We start from the raw sequence: 18629 nt of genomic DNA, 5'->3' as shown, positions 1-18629 counted from the left end.
CTCCCTTTCCCTTCCTCGGACACATGTGATGTGCTACAGATTTTGAAAATTCACCTTGCTTGTTTATGTCCCACAGAGGAAATCCTTCCAGGATGTGTCTTTACCACAGCAGAAGTGACCAGAAGTGGAACAGAGACTTTTTATTATCATTTTAAATGTCATGTTAAATAAATTTAATTAAGATTCACTCTTCTTTTTCTGTAAAAAGACTTAATTAAACAGAGGAAACATTTCAGTGACAAGGATAAGGTTTTATTAGTATTATATTGCTCTCATTTCAGAAAGTTATCATATTACTTTATACGAAACAAGCATAAGCAAACATTTTCACATTATACATTCTTTGAAAAAATACAAATCCTTAATTCCTCGCTCTTTGGGTGTCAAGACATCCCTTTGGAAGCATATAGTTTCCTCTTTTTCTTTTAAATATTGCCCATTTGGAAAAACGTCTCAATTTCCAAAACCACTCTACCTATACATTTTGCATTCAAACCATCTGCTTCCAAACAAATGTCACCATCAGTGATTCGCTGACGCTGCCGTTTCAGGTAAAACTTCAGAAAAAACAAACCAGGACCAGAAGTCAAAAACCATTTTCTCTGCTTATTGATTACAACAAATATCGGCAGCTGTTAAGTTTGACTTTCATTGGTGAAGATGAGCTGACAAATTATCCACATGTCAAATATGAATGTAAAAGGCTGAGATGATTAGATAAATGTAGCAAGCCCAAATGAAACCCATAAAGTGTAAAAATAAGGAAAAGCTGCGTACATTTGACCAAAAAAAATAATTCTTAAAACAGAATCATAAACTAAATACTCCTTCAAAACAAAATCCAGTTGGTTTTAAACCAGTTACCTCAGAGGCAAAACAGCATGTAAAAGGAAAGCTGTGGTGCAACATTCATGGGGAACAAGTACTTGAACACACTACAACAGCCCAGGTTCACACCACTCCAAATGTAAATGTTGAATATGATGGAGAACGCTTAATGTGTATGCATTGGAAAGACAACTTTTGCCACTTGAGTTCTGCGTGTAAGGTTGTAGCAGAATATCATGTCACGGAGGGAGGAGTAAATCTTTTACTTTTGGAGTACGTATGTATACTTGTGAATGCCACACTTAAAAATTGCATAGTTGTGTTCATTGACAGTATGCATGTATGAAGATGTTATGTTAATGGTTGTATGAGCGTGACTCCTGGCAGTAATCCCACCTAGTGCCTTAACAGGGAAATGGTGAGTGAATTATTACAAATAAAATTTTGTGATTCAATGGAGCCAATTTCAGATTTGGAGACACTCCTAATATCTGATACTGGATATCTGGAATGGTTTTCGAGCACAAAATGTGTGATTGGAGCCTTTCGCAACATGACTAACTGCCTATATGGCACCTTTGAATTGAGGGAAAAGTTCCACTCCAGCAAATTATGGCAAAAAAACAAAACAAAAAGAAAAAACGAGTTATGACATGCATGTTGTTTTGATCCTACACACTGGAACTACTATGTAAAATCACATCATCTGCATCAGTTATGTAGCTGATTATATATATATATTTTTTTTTAGCAGAGCTGCATATCCATTAATGACTTTCCATACGCTATAGCTGGAAAACAAAACCTATCTAGCAAAAAAAAAAAAATTGTGTCAATGCTTTTGCCTCAGTGTGATCTGCTGCTGGAAGCGTTTGCCTGAGACTCAATGAAGATGAGTGTGTCGGCATGTCAACGGCACGTCTGAAGCAGAGACTGTCAAGGCAAGGAGGCTCATAGAACAGTTATGTTGTAAGGCCAAGTAGCTCTACACTCTAATATACGGGGCTAATGCCATCGCGCTATTGTCATTGCATTATGTCCCATGTGAAACAATACTGTTAAATTATACTCTGAGCAGGAGGCTATGTGTTACATATATTTTGTTATTATGGGGGACTGTACAGAAGCCCAGCTGCTTGTAGAACTATTCAACTAAACACAGCAAAAACTCAAAACTCTCCTGCATAAATGTGACTGCGGGAAGAAATGCGAGGATAGGTGCATTCGCTCCAAACTCTGCAAGTTAGTAATTCAATAGTCTATACAAAAATACAAATTCTAGAGTAATCTACAAGTTTCTCAAAGATGTTTACACTAAAATGTACTCTATTTACACTGTCGCCAGGACACCATCTTTTAAATGCTACTTTACAGCAGTTGTATACAAAAAGTCTGTAGTGGTGCTGCACCTCAGCTAACAAGCTGTCAGATTACTCACTTTACAAGTTTGTGTGCAATAAACGGGGAAGAGTGCAGCAAAACGTAGGGCCACTGCAAGTGTGGGGCATCTGGTAAGGAAACGCATGTCTGAGTAACAAATTAAGGGAACCAGGATCAGTTATGACTTGATGCATCCCTGAGAGGGTCACAACCCTATAAAACATGGGATGTTGACAGTAGTTCCTTACTGTTTAGTTGTGGACAATTTTTGCAAACAAGCAGATCCTAGAGGATAATTTGCTCAACTGTGCAGTCTTCTATAGGTGCCTCATTTCTCATACTTTAGCAAAACCCATTACGTTCTTAAAAGAAACGCAATTCAGTAACATAAAAACAGCTCAACTAAAAATACAACAAGTGATTGGAATAAATTAATAAAAGACTTTTTTTCTGCTATCTTGAAGATAATAGTATTACTAGTATAATGAAAGGATCAAGCATTTAAATAAATTAACATGTACAATTTTAAATTAGTTTAAGTTATAGGCAAGTTATTTGATGATACTGACTTAATTTCACAGGCAGATTTGATCACGTTCTTTTCTCAATTAGTAAATAACTGTCAAAAAGAAGTAGAAAATAATCATCACATCACATTTTCTGGACTAAACTAGTCTTCCTAGAAACAAAAATATCGAGGAAATCATTTTATTTGACAGCTATACGAGGGGCTGGGTGGCCCACCCCTTTCAAATTTCTGCTGGGAGCTATATTTTAAGTTATAGCAAATTCCTCTCATATACAGTGCATTCTGGTCAGTTGCATACCAGCTTTAAGCATTTGTTAGGACCTGTAGTACAGTACAAAGATATACAGACACGTTTTGTTTTCCTGCTCAGGTGTGTGTGACCTTCAAGCCAGGAAAATTAACTCTTGAAGTTTTCAGTGCTTGGACAACACTCACTTGTTTCATTCGATCAATTCAGAGTGGATATCATGGGATTTTATATACAGTTTGATTATGTTTTAACAAAAAGGTTCTATCGCCTTTTCCCTGCATTAATTAGCATTAACATTGCTAAACCTCAATAAGCAAACTAATCCTGTCTCTAAAAACTCAACTACTGCAAAGAGACTCAACAGCAAAAGTATTCATAGTTTGTGTATATATGTTGCACAATGCCACACGGAACAGAATGCACTGCAGGTACAGGGGGTTCGATGCACGCACGCACTATATAGGGAAAAAGAAGAGGCGTCACTGAGGAGAATGACTCGTGATGTGGGTGGAATTGATGCCTGTGGGTGAGTGGGTGCAACAGACTGACAGCGTGCCAGACTGGCAGCTCAGAAGGCAGCTCTTCTAAGGATTGCCATCAGTGGCCATGTTGAAGTCTTCAGCAACAAGCAGCAGAGCCTCGATGTTGGCAGCTGTCTCAGGGCTCTGCAGGGAGAGGAAGTCCGAGACGTCCATATTGGCTAACCCGTCAGATGAGGGGGGGTTGGTGGCAGTGCTGCTTACTATTGTGGAGAAAGTCTGAACTGAGGAGGAAGAGGAGGAAGAAGAAGGAGGAGGGGCCTCCTGTCTCACTTCACCCACCTTGGAGGAAGACTCGGGGAGGCAGCATGACGATGATGAGGTGGCGGGATGGTGTGGAGGCTCTGGGGGCTGCGGCCTTGGGGGAGGGGGAGGGACCTCTGATGGTTGCTGCTGTGCTGGGGCTGAAACGGTGGAGGAGGCACTCTTTGAACTCTTATCTTTAGCAGAGTCCCTGCAGGCACACTGGCACTGGCAGGATTCCTCCTGTTTGATGATGATGACCGGCAGGCTGAGGCCGATTTGTTGGACTGAGTTGCCTGAAAACAGAATTTTCAATAAAACTTTCAAATTCACTGAAAAAACAACACAGACACAGCAAACTTGATGTGTTTATGCTGGTCACCTCTGTGTCTACTGCTAGCACAGCTGGAAAAACTCAACTCATCAATACTTGTTCTCTTCTTATAGCTCCTGAATGATTTGAATGTTATTGCTCCTACGCGGTTACTTGTCAATTCATTATTTAAAAAAATATAACGTGATAGTGTTTAAAATACTACAGCACTTGCAGCAGTTACATTTATATAACAAAAGGTTGGCTGTTTGACAAAACAAATATATGATTTTGTTACAGCCTTTTGGCCTACGTCCGTAATATGAAGAAATATAATATTTCACTACACATCAACTTACCAGCGTTTCCTCCCACTGGTATGGCTGTAGTGAAGAAAACCTTTTCCACTTTTGGAGCTCCTTGATGTTGCTGTGAGCAAACATTGAACATCACGAATCAAGCAAGATAAAATCATGTGGTTGGTGTATGTGTGTGTGCTAAAAGTAATATTGATAAAATAACACATATAGTGAAATAAAACAGAGTTTTTAGCACGAGTAGTTAAGTGTGTAGCAGGCTGTTGTTGGCTAATCCTCTGATATAAACATACTAACAATTAGGTGACAAAACATAATGAAATCCCTATGTTCATGTATGTAGGAATGCATAAAATCTTTTTTTTACAAACACATCACAAAAATAAGATCAATACACGATTAGCACAGGTCATCAGGCTCCAGATGATTAAACTGTGGGGGCACTACTCACTGCTTGCTCTGGATTCTGCTGGCTGTTGGCGGCGCTGCTGAGGATCCACTGTAGGTTCTGGTCAGACATGACCAGGCTGGGCTGCAGCAGGTTCTGGGTTGGTGCTATGGTGATGGTGGCAGGGGCGGGAGGCAGACCAGGGCCAGAATTGGGAACAGGGTTGTTGGCCAAAGGCACAGGTTGAGCTACAGCTGCCAGAGCATCTGTTGTGGTGGCTGTAACAACAGACACAGCAGCCGAGCCTGGCGCTGTGGTGGTCAGTGCGGGAGCCACTGGAGGAGTAGCGGAGATAGGTGGTGGTAGAGGACTTGTCTGGGTGGCATTATCCGGCTGCAGGAATGATGCTGATGGCAGTGCCACATAGTGCTGGGTGTTGGCATGGTTTGGCGCTTGGACAGAAGCCTGGGCAGGCACATCGGAGATCTGCTGGGGCCCTGTTAGTTGCATGAAAGGGGGTGGCTGTGTGGAGGTGACAGTAGCAGTGACAGAGGCAGGTGTGGAGGCCTGAGAGGAAGAGCTCTGACTGAGTTGGGAAGGAGCCTCCATGACTGAAGTCGTGTGGGAACAGGAAGAGGTACAGGAGGTAGGATTGAGAGAGAAAGAGATAAGAGACGAGGCATCAGTCACTCCGGGCTGGGTAGGGGTGTCTAGGCTGAAGGCTTCAGCAAGGCTCTCTGAGGAGGGAAATAAAACCTCCATCAGTGGACAAAAACATGAATCATACTTAAAGGTGTCAGATTTTGAAATGTTCTTACCGTTGGGATGGGCGTCATCTTGGCTCACACTGTTTTCTGGACTCTGGAACATGAGCTCAAATATTTTCACAGGGGTCACATTGTTGAGGTCCAAATTCTGCGCCTGGAATAAGTTAAAAATTAACACCAAAAGCTTATTAGTACATCCAGAGACTCCTGTTCTGGCTCTTAATACAGTAGAGCTTTAGGTGTCAAAATAGCTGTTTGTTAAGTGACATATTTACTGACTATCTTGTCAGCTCTTTCACATCTTCAATCCAACGTCTGTTTGATGAATATGAAGCAAAGGCCGGACTTACATTATGGAGGCTCTCTCGTAGATCTGAGTCTGTAGAGATGAGGCTTAAGTCACTGAGGCACAGCGAGTGATTTGCATCCTGTAATTAAGAGAGGAATTGGACCTAATTAAACTTGCCACTGCTATGGGATCAGGTGCTGAGTCATGCAAATAAGACAGGCGAGCCAGATAGGAAAATAATGCGACACCTACTGTATATAAATGTGACAATCCAGGTTTTACTTAAAAGAACAGTTTACTACAAAGAATAAGCTGGTAGACGATTTATTTATAATTTAATTTCATTTAAGTTAGAATCATTCCTTGGAATAAGACGTGCAAAACATTTTTTTATTTTGGTAGTTTGATCTAAGGCTACTCTTTCTCTTTTTCTTATTAAAATTTTGCAAATGTTCCCATCATGCAGGTGTGCAGCTTTTGTTTTGGTTTAACATGTTCTTTATAATGCCTCTCATCTAGTACTAAAACTTGTAGTTTCCATTGTTTGGAGTGGCAAACAGTGAGAGTGGCTACTGTGTGCCATGATACATGCGTGAGAGCATAACATGAGTATTGTGTATGTGAAAATGTGTAAGTCACCAACACTGGTCGTGTGGCCACTAAAGTAAAGTGAACTGAAAGTGAACATGTCAGATAATTCTAGTAAATAATGTGAGGACCACGGTATCATGTTGCTCCCAGGCTGTAAATAGGGAACATGACCATTTTGCCAACAATGTGTGTCCAACATACTGACAAGTTGCTGAATTGTGACTCACTTCAGACAGCGGGTGGGTGAGGGTGACGCTGAAGGGCTGTCCTTTGTCGTGGCCCCGGATGTGACTCTTCAGACTGTACTGGCTGCTAAAAGTCTTCTCACAGCCGTCACTGGGACAGTTGAATGGCTTCTCCCCTGCAATACGATTAGAGACAGAGAGGGAAGTATACAGAAACAGACTGAAAGGTCCCAAGACAGGAGTATCTGTGTAATTTTAATCTTTGACGAAAAGGTAACACACAAAACAAAAAAGTATTTCTGACATGAGTACCTGTTCTTATTCCCTAAAGCAATAACTGTAATACTACAACAATTCAAATTACAATTTAAGTGGATGGAGCATTTTCATTTGATTGATTTATAGCGTGCACACAATTGAAACACAAGCAATCAGCTTCAGCAGAGAATCTCAACTTTCATCCAACAGGAGCTTCTACTAGAAAAAATGCATTAAGAACAAAGCTCCATTCTCCTCCACTGCCACAGGAATAAGTATCGGAGATTGATGGCTCTCTCTGATGCTTGACTACATTCTTTAAGTACACAATGTAGGAGAATCACCTATTTATAAAACTACTAAAGAACCGAAACCACATGAAAAGGAGTGAGTGATGTGTTATTTGGCCAGCAGCTGTAACTCTGGCAAGACAATCTCTCCTTTCTGAACGAACACTCAAGTCGCCCTTGAGCAAAGAATTCTGGCTCCTGCTGTCCGACTGGGAACTTCCAATTAGAGAAGTTATTTGTCCAATCAATATGAGTGCACATGAACAAGAGCGTTCTGTTAGATTTTCAATTACTGCTGTTTTAACCACACTTCTACACAGACTTTTTAAAAGGAAGACACAGTGAATACAAACCACGGAAAAATGTTTTTGGCCGGAGGAAAAATCTATTTGGTCAGGCCATTCAAATTAACTCTGCATGTGTGGGAGGCACTGGTTAACAATGTAATCAGTGTTAAAATGCAAATCAGGCATACAGTTGCTGGAAAATAAACACATTCTAGATAAATTAAAATTACATAACACAAACTAGTACTATGTACCTGTATGTGTCCGTACATGGGTTTTTAGATGGTGACTTGCAGCAAAAGCTTTGCCACAGCCATCGTGGTCACACCTTGAGGCAAAGACAGAAAAATCATGTCAGATATGTATTTTCTAGAGGCAAATAGACACTGATGCATTTTCAAGACACTGGGTTTGATAAATCATCAACAATAAAGCCATGCTTCTGCAGCTGTCTGTAAGTATCTACTAGTATAACTGTCACTTAATTTTCTACTAAGGGTGGATTAAACCTAGTTTGATAATGTAAATGCTCACCGGAATGGCTTCTCCCCAGTATGTGTGCGAATGTGCTTCCTCAGGTCACTGAGAGTGGTAAAGTACTTTGTGCATCCCTCCGATTCACAGTTGAATGTCTTGCCTGTGTGAAGTCTCTGGTGTGCTTTTAGTCTGCAGAGACAATCAAGCGTGTTTCATTAAACCACAACGGGAGACTTGAAGAGAGAAACAAACTAAGCACAGTGGCATTAAACGGTATATGCCGATTCCCGTTACACTTAATAAGAATGCCTGCAAAAGGGTCCGCATTCAGATGACAACGCAATCAAGTAAATGACAACAATAATCTTGGCAAACAGAGAAAACAAATGAACCCAGTACATATACAGCATGTCTCAGTGGTGGTCTTATAAGATACAGTAGTTTGGGTACCATAGAATATGCAAGAGGAAAAGTTATCATATTAAAAAGGGAATCCACCCATGTGTGCCATTCATGTGTGGTATCGGTTGGCTGCCCTGAGTAACAACGTCTGACAGGGAGTTGAGGGTGGTGGAACAGCTCCACCAAACCCAGGACATGTTGTCATAGCAACTGAACCAATATAGACCACACCAGGTCTCTGATATGGACTGCTTGAAAATCTAAATAGTGAAAGCACTACAAAGTAAAACCATGTCTGGGGTTTTAGAGTATGGTTATTATTATTTTCTTATGCATAACTGTAGTATATTTTAATGATAACAGCTCCCGTCAGAGTGGTTCATGGTCATTTGTCACAGCTGACATACTTTATCAAAACATCCACTGTGTCACTTCTTGCCTTCTCTGAAAATATAAAATCGTACAAATACAAATTTTCTGCAGTTTTGATGGGCTACAAGGAAAATACTTGGAAATACTAACTTTGGTTGGAGGAAATTTTACACACAAAACATAGTACACCTCTATATAAAGCAAAATGTAGTATTTTAATTCTGCTTAAACACTCATTTTGTGTCTGTTCTATGTATGTATAAAAGTCACGTCGTTGTACCTGCCAAATATCTGTTATATAATGACACAATCTAATCTTATTTACTTATACTACAGTTTCTCAACCATTCTAGGTGACCACACATGGGCTCTCAGTCTCAAGGACGACAAACGAGACACTGCTAACTCAACAGATCCCACAGTGATGATAAATGACTTGAACTTGCCTCATAGTGCCCACAGCTTTGTAACAACAGCACGATGAGGAGAAATAAAGCACAAAACAACAAAACTGGGTGTAGGCTCACCTGTATAGGGTGTTGAAGGCCTTCTCGCAGCCTTGCACATCACACTCAAACGGTTTCTCCTTCGTGTGTACACGGACATGGATCTTGAGACTGTAAGAGGTGAGGAAGGCCTTTCCACAGCCCTGCTGATTACACACAAATGTATATTCCCCCCGGTGGGTCTTCTGGTGTGTTCGCAGGTTTCCCGCCGTGCTGTACGTCCTTGTGCAGCCTTCGAACATGCACTGGTAGCGCTTCACCTGATAGAGGAACATTAAGAAGGGGAGGGGAAAGAAGAGGGGGTAAAAAGTGAGTGTCTGACAGATGGTGAATTGAATTCATCTGTACTGAGTGAAATCCTGAGGCTAAGGAAAAGATAAAATCACCTCTTTTAATCAATTAACCAAAGTATTTAACCAGAATTTCAAAACCAGGGAGAGAGAGTAATTTTATTTAATTCAGCTCAGCAATAACCAGCCTTGACTGAGAAAGTGTGACCTTTCAGAGGGGACTTGAACTCAATGACTCAGCCACCCGTCAGCACATGAAGCGGGTGAGCACAAAGGACAACGATGATGACTAATGCAATACATCCCATCCAATTCCTTTTCACAGCACCGATCTCCATTGCAGGGTGGCAGTCTCCTACTCTCTTCTCACACAAAAGCCCCAGGACAATGTGAATAAAAGCAGTCCGTTCTCTTCTCAGAAAAAATGCTATCCTGTATTGAACACAAAGCCAAGATGAGAGAGCTTGTGGTTGACCCCTTGACATGAGAATCTCCTCCCTCAGCTAATATTATTCCTCTAAGTTACTGCCCAGATCTTCTTACACATCTAGTAAATACTAATTTCCTACATGACAATCAAGATTAAAAAAAACTGCATGTTTAACCCTGACCTATTAGATCAAGCAGACATCCAAATTCCTCAGTGGTCACACAAATGGCAAAATTAGCAAGTGACAGAACTTTCTATTGTAATGTCATTTTACATAAAGTAATAAACTAACCTCTAATTTTTCAAGAGAGTCTTGGAAGCACAATTTACATGAAAGCAAGACAACTAAAATGATATATTTATAAAGAGCAAAATAGCTTGACTTGTAAAAACTGAGGTTGTGGACAATTAATTAAAAACTAAAAATGAATGGTAACAAAACAAAACCCATGTTTCCACATGATGATAACCATTCAACACAGTTCAAAACAATTGATGCATCAGTAAAAACCCTACAATGTTTCACAAAACACTGCAGTCTCTGTGCTTCATTTTAGTACACATGCTTCGACATGCTCTCGTAACGTTTTCAATAACCCATGAAAATGACAGCTGACATAAAGCTGATTACATTTCCTTTCAGTCTAACTGACAAACCCTAATTTGAGTGATGGGTAGTCTAAAGCCATTCATTTTGATTTTAAGCATGTGGGAGAGCTCATTTGTTAAACAAACATCCATGCAAAACCCCCCATGGGAAGCCTGCTAAAGCTTGTAGCTCTGTGCTGTATTCATCTCCCACACCCTCGTGACTCTTCTCCGCCATCAGTTCGATCATTGTGAGAGGGCATTGTATGCTTCGGTCTCCCACACGCATAGTGGAAAAAGACCACGACATTACAAATGAAATATTTAGGCAAGAGTATTTACAGCAAGATTGCAGAGTGCTCGATGTCACTTGTCCTTAGGTTTTTCCTGACACTTGTTGAACGGGAGTTTGGAATTTTTTTGTTTTGGTCACAGAAAACAGCCACTCTTGGGTGCTCTCTGCTCATCTCATGCTTTTCAAAGGCAGGGTGGCTCATTTTTTCTATGTGGATAGCAATGCTTTTGTCTACCATTTTGGATGTGCACAACCTAATTTGCACCATGCAGCAGTGCACTCCTATCTACTGCAACAATCTACTAAACATACTGTGACTTCATTTAAAGGCTCTATTAAAAGGCAGTAAAGGTCTATATCCAATATTATTTAGATTTTTCACAAAGTCTCCCATTTTCTAGTATGTGAACTTCTGTTTAGGGGGAGAGAAGTAGCACAAATGGATGATTTAGTTTATTGTCCTCTTGGAAATTCATTCTGTGCATGTAGCTATCATGATAACAATGTCATAAAAATATCAGGTCATAATGTCACAATAATGACAAACAGACTAATGAAAATGACCAACCAGCACTGCAAACATAACAGTGTTTGCAGCATCAACTGTATTTTGTTGTGTATTAATACAATGACAATAAAGAATCTATCTATCTATCTATCTATCTATCTATCAGGGGTGCGCAAGATTCACATAAGAATCGCGATTCTATCTCTGCCGATTCAGAATCAATTCAGAAATTCCAAAGATCGATTCACATTTTCCAGTCTTGCCACAACGCTGTTTTCCATTTTTTCCTGACATGAGTCAGCTTGCTAAATCCCATAGATGGCGCAATGTTGCTGCGCCAGTTTCCACCCGGACCCAACTCGGGGGGGGGGGGGGCAAGAAGGAAGTGAAGTGTGTGTCATGGAGAGATAGCAAGCAATGGAGTACCTGACAGAAAAACAAATACAACCTGCTGCATCTGCAATGAAGGCGATCATTTGGACATATTTTGGATTTTCTTATCTCGAAGGAAAGAAGGAGCTTGACAAGACTAATGCCATTGTCAGGCGCTGCAGCGCACTTCTGCAGGTTTGTGTGGTTGTGGGCATGTTTATTTGTAACCAGCATCAAACAATCAGAAAATAATGTTGTTTTCCTCTCATTAACCCGCTTTCTCACTACCAATGCTGCAGGGTTGAGCGGAGGTGTGTGGGGATGTTTGTGCTTTAGAACGTAACCATGGTGAAACAATCAGAAAATTACATTTATCGATCTGATTCACCAGCTTCCTCACTAACGTTACCAACGCTCCCTCACCTCATCCATTCTCTAGCTCGCTCTACCACTGCTTGTCTCTCTCTCTCTCGTGTCATTTTTAAAATGAGTCAGGAAGCCGTCAGCAAAGCCTAACTTGACTTTTTATGTTATCAAACGAAAAGAAATGTCCTCGCCAACTCCTAGTAATTTTTTTGTCATATGGCAGGTTGTACAGCATTACAGGTTGCGCTTCTCCAAAAGTTGATTCTGGTTCAATTTTCTCGCTGCAGCCCCCACCCCCACAGCTTAACGCACAACGCACAACCTGTCAGCCTGCCAGCTGGTTACCTGTGGACAAGAATGAGAGTCATTTTATCTCAGTGAAAAACGTCTCCTTGACGCTTATGACAAACTGCCAAAAACGAACCAACGAGATGCAGCAGCGAAACAAGCATTTAAACAGCTGTAATGTATTTCTGAAACAGTCAAGAAAATTCAGTAAATAGCGAAACTGCCCATTTCATCACTTTATATTCATGTAATAAATATACAAATGTCAATTAGATAGTTCTCTGCATGAGAAATTAAGAAAAAGAAACAAAATTGGTTATAATAATCATCTGCTTATAGTGATCAATTTGACAAATTTGATCAATTTTCTTGTTTGCACTTTGCAGCTAAATGTAGCAGGCAGCTGTTTTGTTGATTTTGTTATTTGAAGTATGAATTTAAGTTATTATTTGAAGTTTTGCACTTAATAGTTTATCTTTGCAATCATTTTTATTTTTGTATTAAGTATTCATTTTACCCTTTGTCTCAGGGCTGCCTTGGTTTCCTGATGACTGAGTGAACTAAAGGAAAATAAATCTTACTCAGGGTTAACATTGAGTAGCAAATGTCTACATTTGATTCAGTGTGATTTTTTTTCTTTGAGACCTATAAAAATGTCCAGCACAGTCAAATGAAAAGAGTAACTCAACACATCAATCTAGAATCAAATCTATGAATGTATTGAATTGAGAATAGATTTTGAATTGCGAATCGAATCGATTTTGAACCGTTTCGAATCGCAAATCGATTGTGAATTGAATCGTGACCCCAAGAATCGGAATCAAATCGAATCGTGAGATTTCCTGAATCATGCAACCCTACTATCTATCATACACCAGTTACACAAATACAGCGGTCTGCTTACAGTTGTAATAGCAACAAATATGGCGTAACGGCCATACACACAGCCAGCATTATATTTCATAATTTGTTTGTTTAGTGAAACTATGCTGGTAGATCTAGAAAAAAAAAGACCTACAGGTACAATTACTTCTCAGAGGCAGTAACCCTGTACTCTTGCCTTCTGTTAAAAACTAACACTCAACAAACAGATGATGTGAGTTTAACAGTAATTTAAGATCAAGTAAAGTTTGCTGTGCAACACAGAAATCAAAATGAATATTTTGAACCGCTTGAGCTCCAGAGGGCGCTGTTGTATAGAGAATAGCATTGTCTGCATACAGCTGAATTGTATTGTTCCTAAGGTTTTCTCCTAATTAATTTATGAATATTGTGAATAAAAGTGGTCCTAAAATAGAGCCCTGTGGTACACCTTTGTTCACATTCATAAAACTGGACTGATAGCCATCAACTACTACAGCTTGTGATCTATTACTGAAATAACTTGCAAACCAATTACATGACTTTTCATCACATCCAATCAATGTAAGGCACTTCAGAAGAATTTGATAATCAACTGTATCAAATGCCTTAATAAATGAAAATGGTGACACAATCCTACTTGTTATCTAATGCACTATCAACATCATTCAAATCTTTCGATGTAGCCATTACAGTATTATGCTCAGGTCTAAATCTATGTTTTCATGTCACTATAAGGTGATGTGTAAACACTGCAGGCCACGGATTGGTCAGAGATTATCGTCACTAGAATTATCAATTGCACAATACCGGACATCCTGCGGTGGAATAGTGGCATAGTAAGTCTGTTTCCATAGTAAATCATCTGTTGAGGGTTTCATAGTTATTTATTTGTGCTTTAGAACTTCAATGAAAACAATCAGAATGTTTTATTTTTCTCATTCACTGCCTTGTTCTCTTTACCACCCCTCCCTCTCTTTGCTCGACCATCACCGCGCTGAGTTGGGAAGCCAACAACAAAGCCTAATTTTACTTTTAACGTAATCAAAAGAAGACAAATGTCCTCCCCTTGTCCTAAATCGATACCAGAGGCTTTCCTTGTTTTATGAATAAAGCGGTACACAAGTGGAAGCAGCTGCACTGTGTGTGTTTGACCAATCAGCGTCGATCAACCCTGAAAACCTTGCCCCCGTTGTGGGGGTACTATCTTCAGTGGAAAACAAAATCCAGAAAAGTAAAGCGAGTAGAGTCGATCCGAGCCAAAATGGTACCATGTAGTGGCTTTAAGAACCTTTTGTGGAGCTCAGTTCCTCTGCCTCTGTTTCCGCTGAAGGGAACAGGGTCTAAATTTAGTTCCAGGGAGATTATTTTACCATCCAAAATGTCCCTGCTCAGGGGGTAGTGCTTTGCAAAAGTACAGGAACTTTGAGAGTGAATTTTTAGGGATGACTGTCACCGACTGGTCAAACACAGACACTGTGGCTGCTTCAACTTGTTCATTTGTTAAGATCCCCATTATCTGTGTCCTAAAGCATAGCTAGTCTTCCTGGGGTCCACATTTAAAAACATACATTAAACATTACAGTCAACACAAATGGCATACTTAAGACGTATTAGAGAATAACATAATATATATTACAACAAGTGTGTATTGTGTATACAAACACTTGGGGCGGTGTTGTGTACCACCGCTTCATTCATATAAGAAGGAAGTATTCTAGTATGTATTTAGGACCAGTTTAGGACAAGGGAAGGACATTTCTATTCACTTGATAACATTAGAAGTAAAGTTAGGCTTTGTTGTCAGCTTCCCAACTCATTTTAAAAAAGACAAGAGAGAAAGAGACAGGGATAGCGTGATAGAGCTAAGGCACGAACAAGCAAGATAGAGAAAGAGAGAGCGTGAAAGTGGTCAAGTAAGAAGAGTGAGTGGTGATAGAGAGAACAAAGCCAGTGAATGACAGAAATAAAATGCTATTTTCTGACAGTGGCTAAATTCTAAAGCACAAATAAATAACCATCAGTCAACAGATGATTTACTGTGGAGACAGACACTGTTAGTTTCTGTTTCATTTTACTCCTCTGCATTCCTCCTTTTCAGTCATTCATTACATCCAACTAATGCAGCAGTAAATATAAAGAACAACTGGACAAATCTGTGTTGTTTTTTCCTCCTGTGTGAATGCTGTGTTTCAAGCACGGCTATGATTTTTTAATTCCTCATGGGTCTAATTTGCATGATCTGCCTGGTTCCTCAGATGTGGTGGAAACGCAAACAGGACTGCACGAGAGAGACTTTAGGTTCCAAGTTTAGTTCCTGAGATTAGTTCCCCTGGGTCAGAAGTACCTGGAACTTTAGGTCGAAACAGGGCTTTTCTGAAAACACTGTAAATGCATGGTGACATCAACAACAGACATGAGCTGAACTATTAGCATTGAGGTGGTAACCTCTACTTCGAGGCAAAATGAGAGACCAGGACCAAGTTGCTAGAAAAATATGTCTCGAAAGACAAACCAAATCAAGCAATTACTTGCTTACCCACATTCTAGTGAAATGATGCCCATCTGCAGTAACTGGTGTGTGAAAGGATTTTAACACATTATATTCAACTGGGTAAAAGCACAAAGCCAAGATGCAGAGTGCTGATCATATAGAGCCTTCGAAATATATGGTATCTTTTTGGAGGTAGGCAAAAGAGATGCCTTTAGTACCCAACAAGCACATTTGCATTTCATCAGTATGTAGCTGCTGTTTTTACTAAGGCTTACCTCTCTTTGCTTGGTTTCTGGACACTCAGAATGCAGGGTGAGTGTGGCACCCTCGATGTTGCGTGGCATTGGGGTGGAGCCTGGATTTATTGTGAACTGGATCTGGTCTGGAGAAATGGTGTGGTGCACATAACCCTGTGACATGCCATCAGGGTCGGCAATAAAGGCCAGAGAGCCCTCCTCCTCATCTCCATCACCTTCCCCTTCCGTTAGGAAGGTAACTCCATCTTCGTCACCTCCGCAGTGACCCTCCTCCTCGCCCTCCTCATCCAACCGAATGGGGTCCCGCTCAATGAGCACTGTAGTGCGGTCGTACACCCGACCGGAGGATGACGAAGGCTCAGCGATCAGGCGATCGTCTTTGTCAAAGTGGATCTTGTCTTCTTCTTCTTCATCATCCCGCTCCAGGGGATCCACCTCTACCTCAAAGTACATGGACGCCTCCGTATGAGGGCCATTCTCGCTCATGGTCCCTGGTGCCTCTCCTTCCTTGGCAAGGAGGACTGCACACTCACACTGTTAGTAGTACAACCTGAAAAATAAGAAGCACATTCCATTTAAATAGTGCAAAATACTAGATGGCAGTCTTCCCAAGTTCAGTATTTACCAACGGGTTATCAAGAGCTAGCCAGTCCTGGGATCTGATAAACAAAATCATACTGTAGTGCTAATATTGCTTGTGAGGATCAGCCTACTTTTTCATACAAAAGTGATGAGTATGATATTTATCTCCTGTAATGAAATGCATCAAAATGAGTAGAATGAGCAGCATGGAAATAAGGGACACCTCCAAAATCTTACACAGACATGACTGCACAATGGATTTCATGTTCCCAAGAGAGAAACACGCTTTATTTGAAGAGACCATTTTTTATCTTTATTTTCTGTGCCAGCTGTTCCACGTGGTTTACAAGGTAAGACTGCTACTCAAGCAGATTCCAAGTATTCATAAGACTGAACAACAAGAGAATTTTGGTACCATTACAGTATGTGTATGACTGGCAGGAAGTAAAATATGTAAAATAGGATTATAGGTTCTTGAGAACAAAGCACAATTCTTCTTATTGGCTTTCAGTACAAGGTTATGTTGATATGTCTGAAGAAGGTTAAAGGCGGACTATGATCTAAACGTAGATAATGAGTGAGTGAGTGAGTGATTGGCCAAAACAAACAGCCATATTGCCTAGTTGAAAGAGAAAACAGCAAAGACGTTAGAGATACATTTTAACACTTAATATGTTTGTAGAAAGCACCATTGTCATCTTTAAGGCCTATTCTGACAACAGGTACTTACGACTGGCTGGACAGAGCCTAAAATATGCCTTGAAAGGGGCTCTTTGACAATATTAAATGCCAATACAATAGGCCCGCTTTGTACTAAAGCAAACACGTGTATGACAACAAAAAGACAGTTCAATATTTTCAGCTATAAAACACGGAATTATCACCAGAAAGCCGCCGATAAATAGGACTAATTAGCTCTGCTTGGGGGGAAAATAACGCCTGATTTCAATGACAGAAGTCACGAGACAGCAGGAGCTAAACTCAACTGACACATTTTATGATTTCAAAACAACTACAAAAAATATCTAGCTATCTTCATAAAACGTTATGAATAACAAAGGAAAGATGTCACATTCACACGATAATCTCAGTTAACTTTTTTTTGATACTCGACATGGCTGGCTAGCTAGCGTTTACAAACAGAGTGGCCTGGTAAACACGCTGTGATTGACTGCGAAATTAACCCCCATCCTACTGACAATGCAGTAACGTTAAACTAATGTCATGAGATTTTTAGCTGGCTTTGTAAAAAAACGCTGGTTGATGAAATTACTGACCTGTTATTTCACAGAGTAACGTTAACTTACATACTGGTTATAGCGACACTAGCCTTAAAGATATGTCGCTAGCTAGCTGCTACAAATACATTAAAAAAAAACGTAATTTCAGTGTTTTTAAAAAAATGCTATTCACACTTCTTAACAGCTGTGTGACTTCCCTGTGAATACAACACCTAAGTAACCCTTTTGTCTTTAGCTTACTAGCTAAAGCCAATTGAACTACCACTTATTTCTCTGCACATGCATAGCTTTGCTAGCTGCCAACAATTTAGCTCATAGCTTAGCCTGGGTGCTAGCTAGTAACGTAGCCGGTTGACTGTCGACAGTTGACATTACCCACCATCCTTGCTAGAATAATAACAAGTGTCATTTAACCTAATGATGAACTGGCATACTAACTCTTAAGGTAATCGACTAAAGGCAGATGACATTAAAATATATTTACCTGTGTAAAATGTTTAGTGCTGTCTCTCAGGCACTTTCTTCCTATCCCCTCCCTAGTACACAACGTCACAGCCCTTAGTGATGAATTATGGGAAATTAAGTATCATAACTAATCCCCAATTAAAAGATAAAAATACTATTCTTTTTAAATATATAACTTCTTTTGAAACTTGGATTATTTAAGCAGCAAATGTGATTCAATAAGATGAATGTAGGGAAGGTTATGTTCACACATGAGAAACCTATACATATTCATTTAGCTGCTTATGACTGGCAACATGAACCACGATGAATACAATTTAATTTAAAAATCACCAGAGACACACACCTTTTTTCCCAACAGTTTATATATATATAAAAACA

General features: G+C 40.0%; 1 protein-coding gene across 3 annotated transcripts; it reads right to left on the bottom strand.

Annotated features, from left to right (window-relative positions):
- Positions 1-230: 230 nt before the first annotated feature.
- Positions 231-18347, bottom strand: mtf1 (metal-regulatory transcription factor 1). 3 transcript variants are annotated; one of them, XM_042423817.1, is made up of 11 exons: positions 18268-18347; positions 15979-16510; positions 9233-9471; positions 7989-8120; positions 7709-7782; positions 6662-6795; positions 5905-5982; positions 5606-5708; positions 4851-5524; positions 4442-4511; positions 231-4065 (listed from the first exon to the last, which is right to left on the bottom strand). In XM_042423817.1, exons 2-11 carry the CDS (start codon positions 16444-16446, stop codon positions 3572-3574), a joined length of 2466 nt encoding a protein of 821 aa, XP_042279751.1. In that variant the 5' UTR covers positions 16447-16510; positions 18268-18347; the 3' UTR covers positions 231-3571. The 3 variants fall into 3 exon arrangements, with proteins under 3 accessions (XP_042279751.1, XP_042279753.1, XP_042279752.1); XM_042423819.1 differs by lacking the exon at positions 18268-18347 and adding an exon at positions 18163-18184; XM_042423818.1 differs by lacking the exon at positions 18268-18347 and adding an exon at positions 17820-18133.
- Between the last annotated feature and the right edge of the window lie 282 nt (positions 18348-18629).

This window comes from Thunnus maccoyii, chromosome 10, assembly GCF_910596095.1.
Source record: "Thunnus maccoyii chromosome 10, fThuMac1.1, whole genome shotgun sequence".
Taxonomy (NCBI): Eukaryota; Metazoa; Chordata; class Actinopteri; order Scombriformes; family Scombridae; genus Thunnus; species Thunnus maccoyii.
The sequence above is the reverse complement of the archived record's forward strand: the minus strand, read 5'-3'. Positions and strand labels throughout refer to the sequence as shown.

Coding starts and splice junctions, on each gene's coding strand:
- mtf1 (XM_042423817.1), bottom strand. CDS start 16,446: ATGAGCGAGAATGGCCCTCATACGGAGGCGTCCATGTACTTTGAGGTA. Junction 5,525..5,605: donor AGATGACGCCCATCCCAACG/GTAAGAACATTT, acceptor TTCCCTCCTCAG/AGAGCCTTGCTGAAGCCTTC. Junction 4,066..4,441: donor ACCAGTGGGAGGAAACGCTG/GTAAGTTGATGT, acceptor TTCTGTTTTCAG/GCAACTCAGTCCAACAAATC.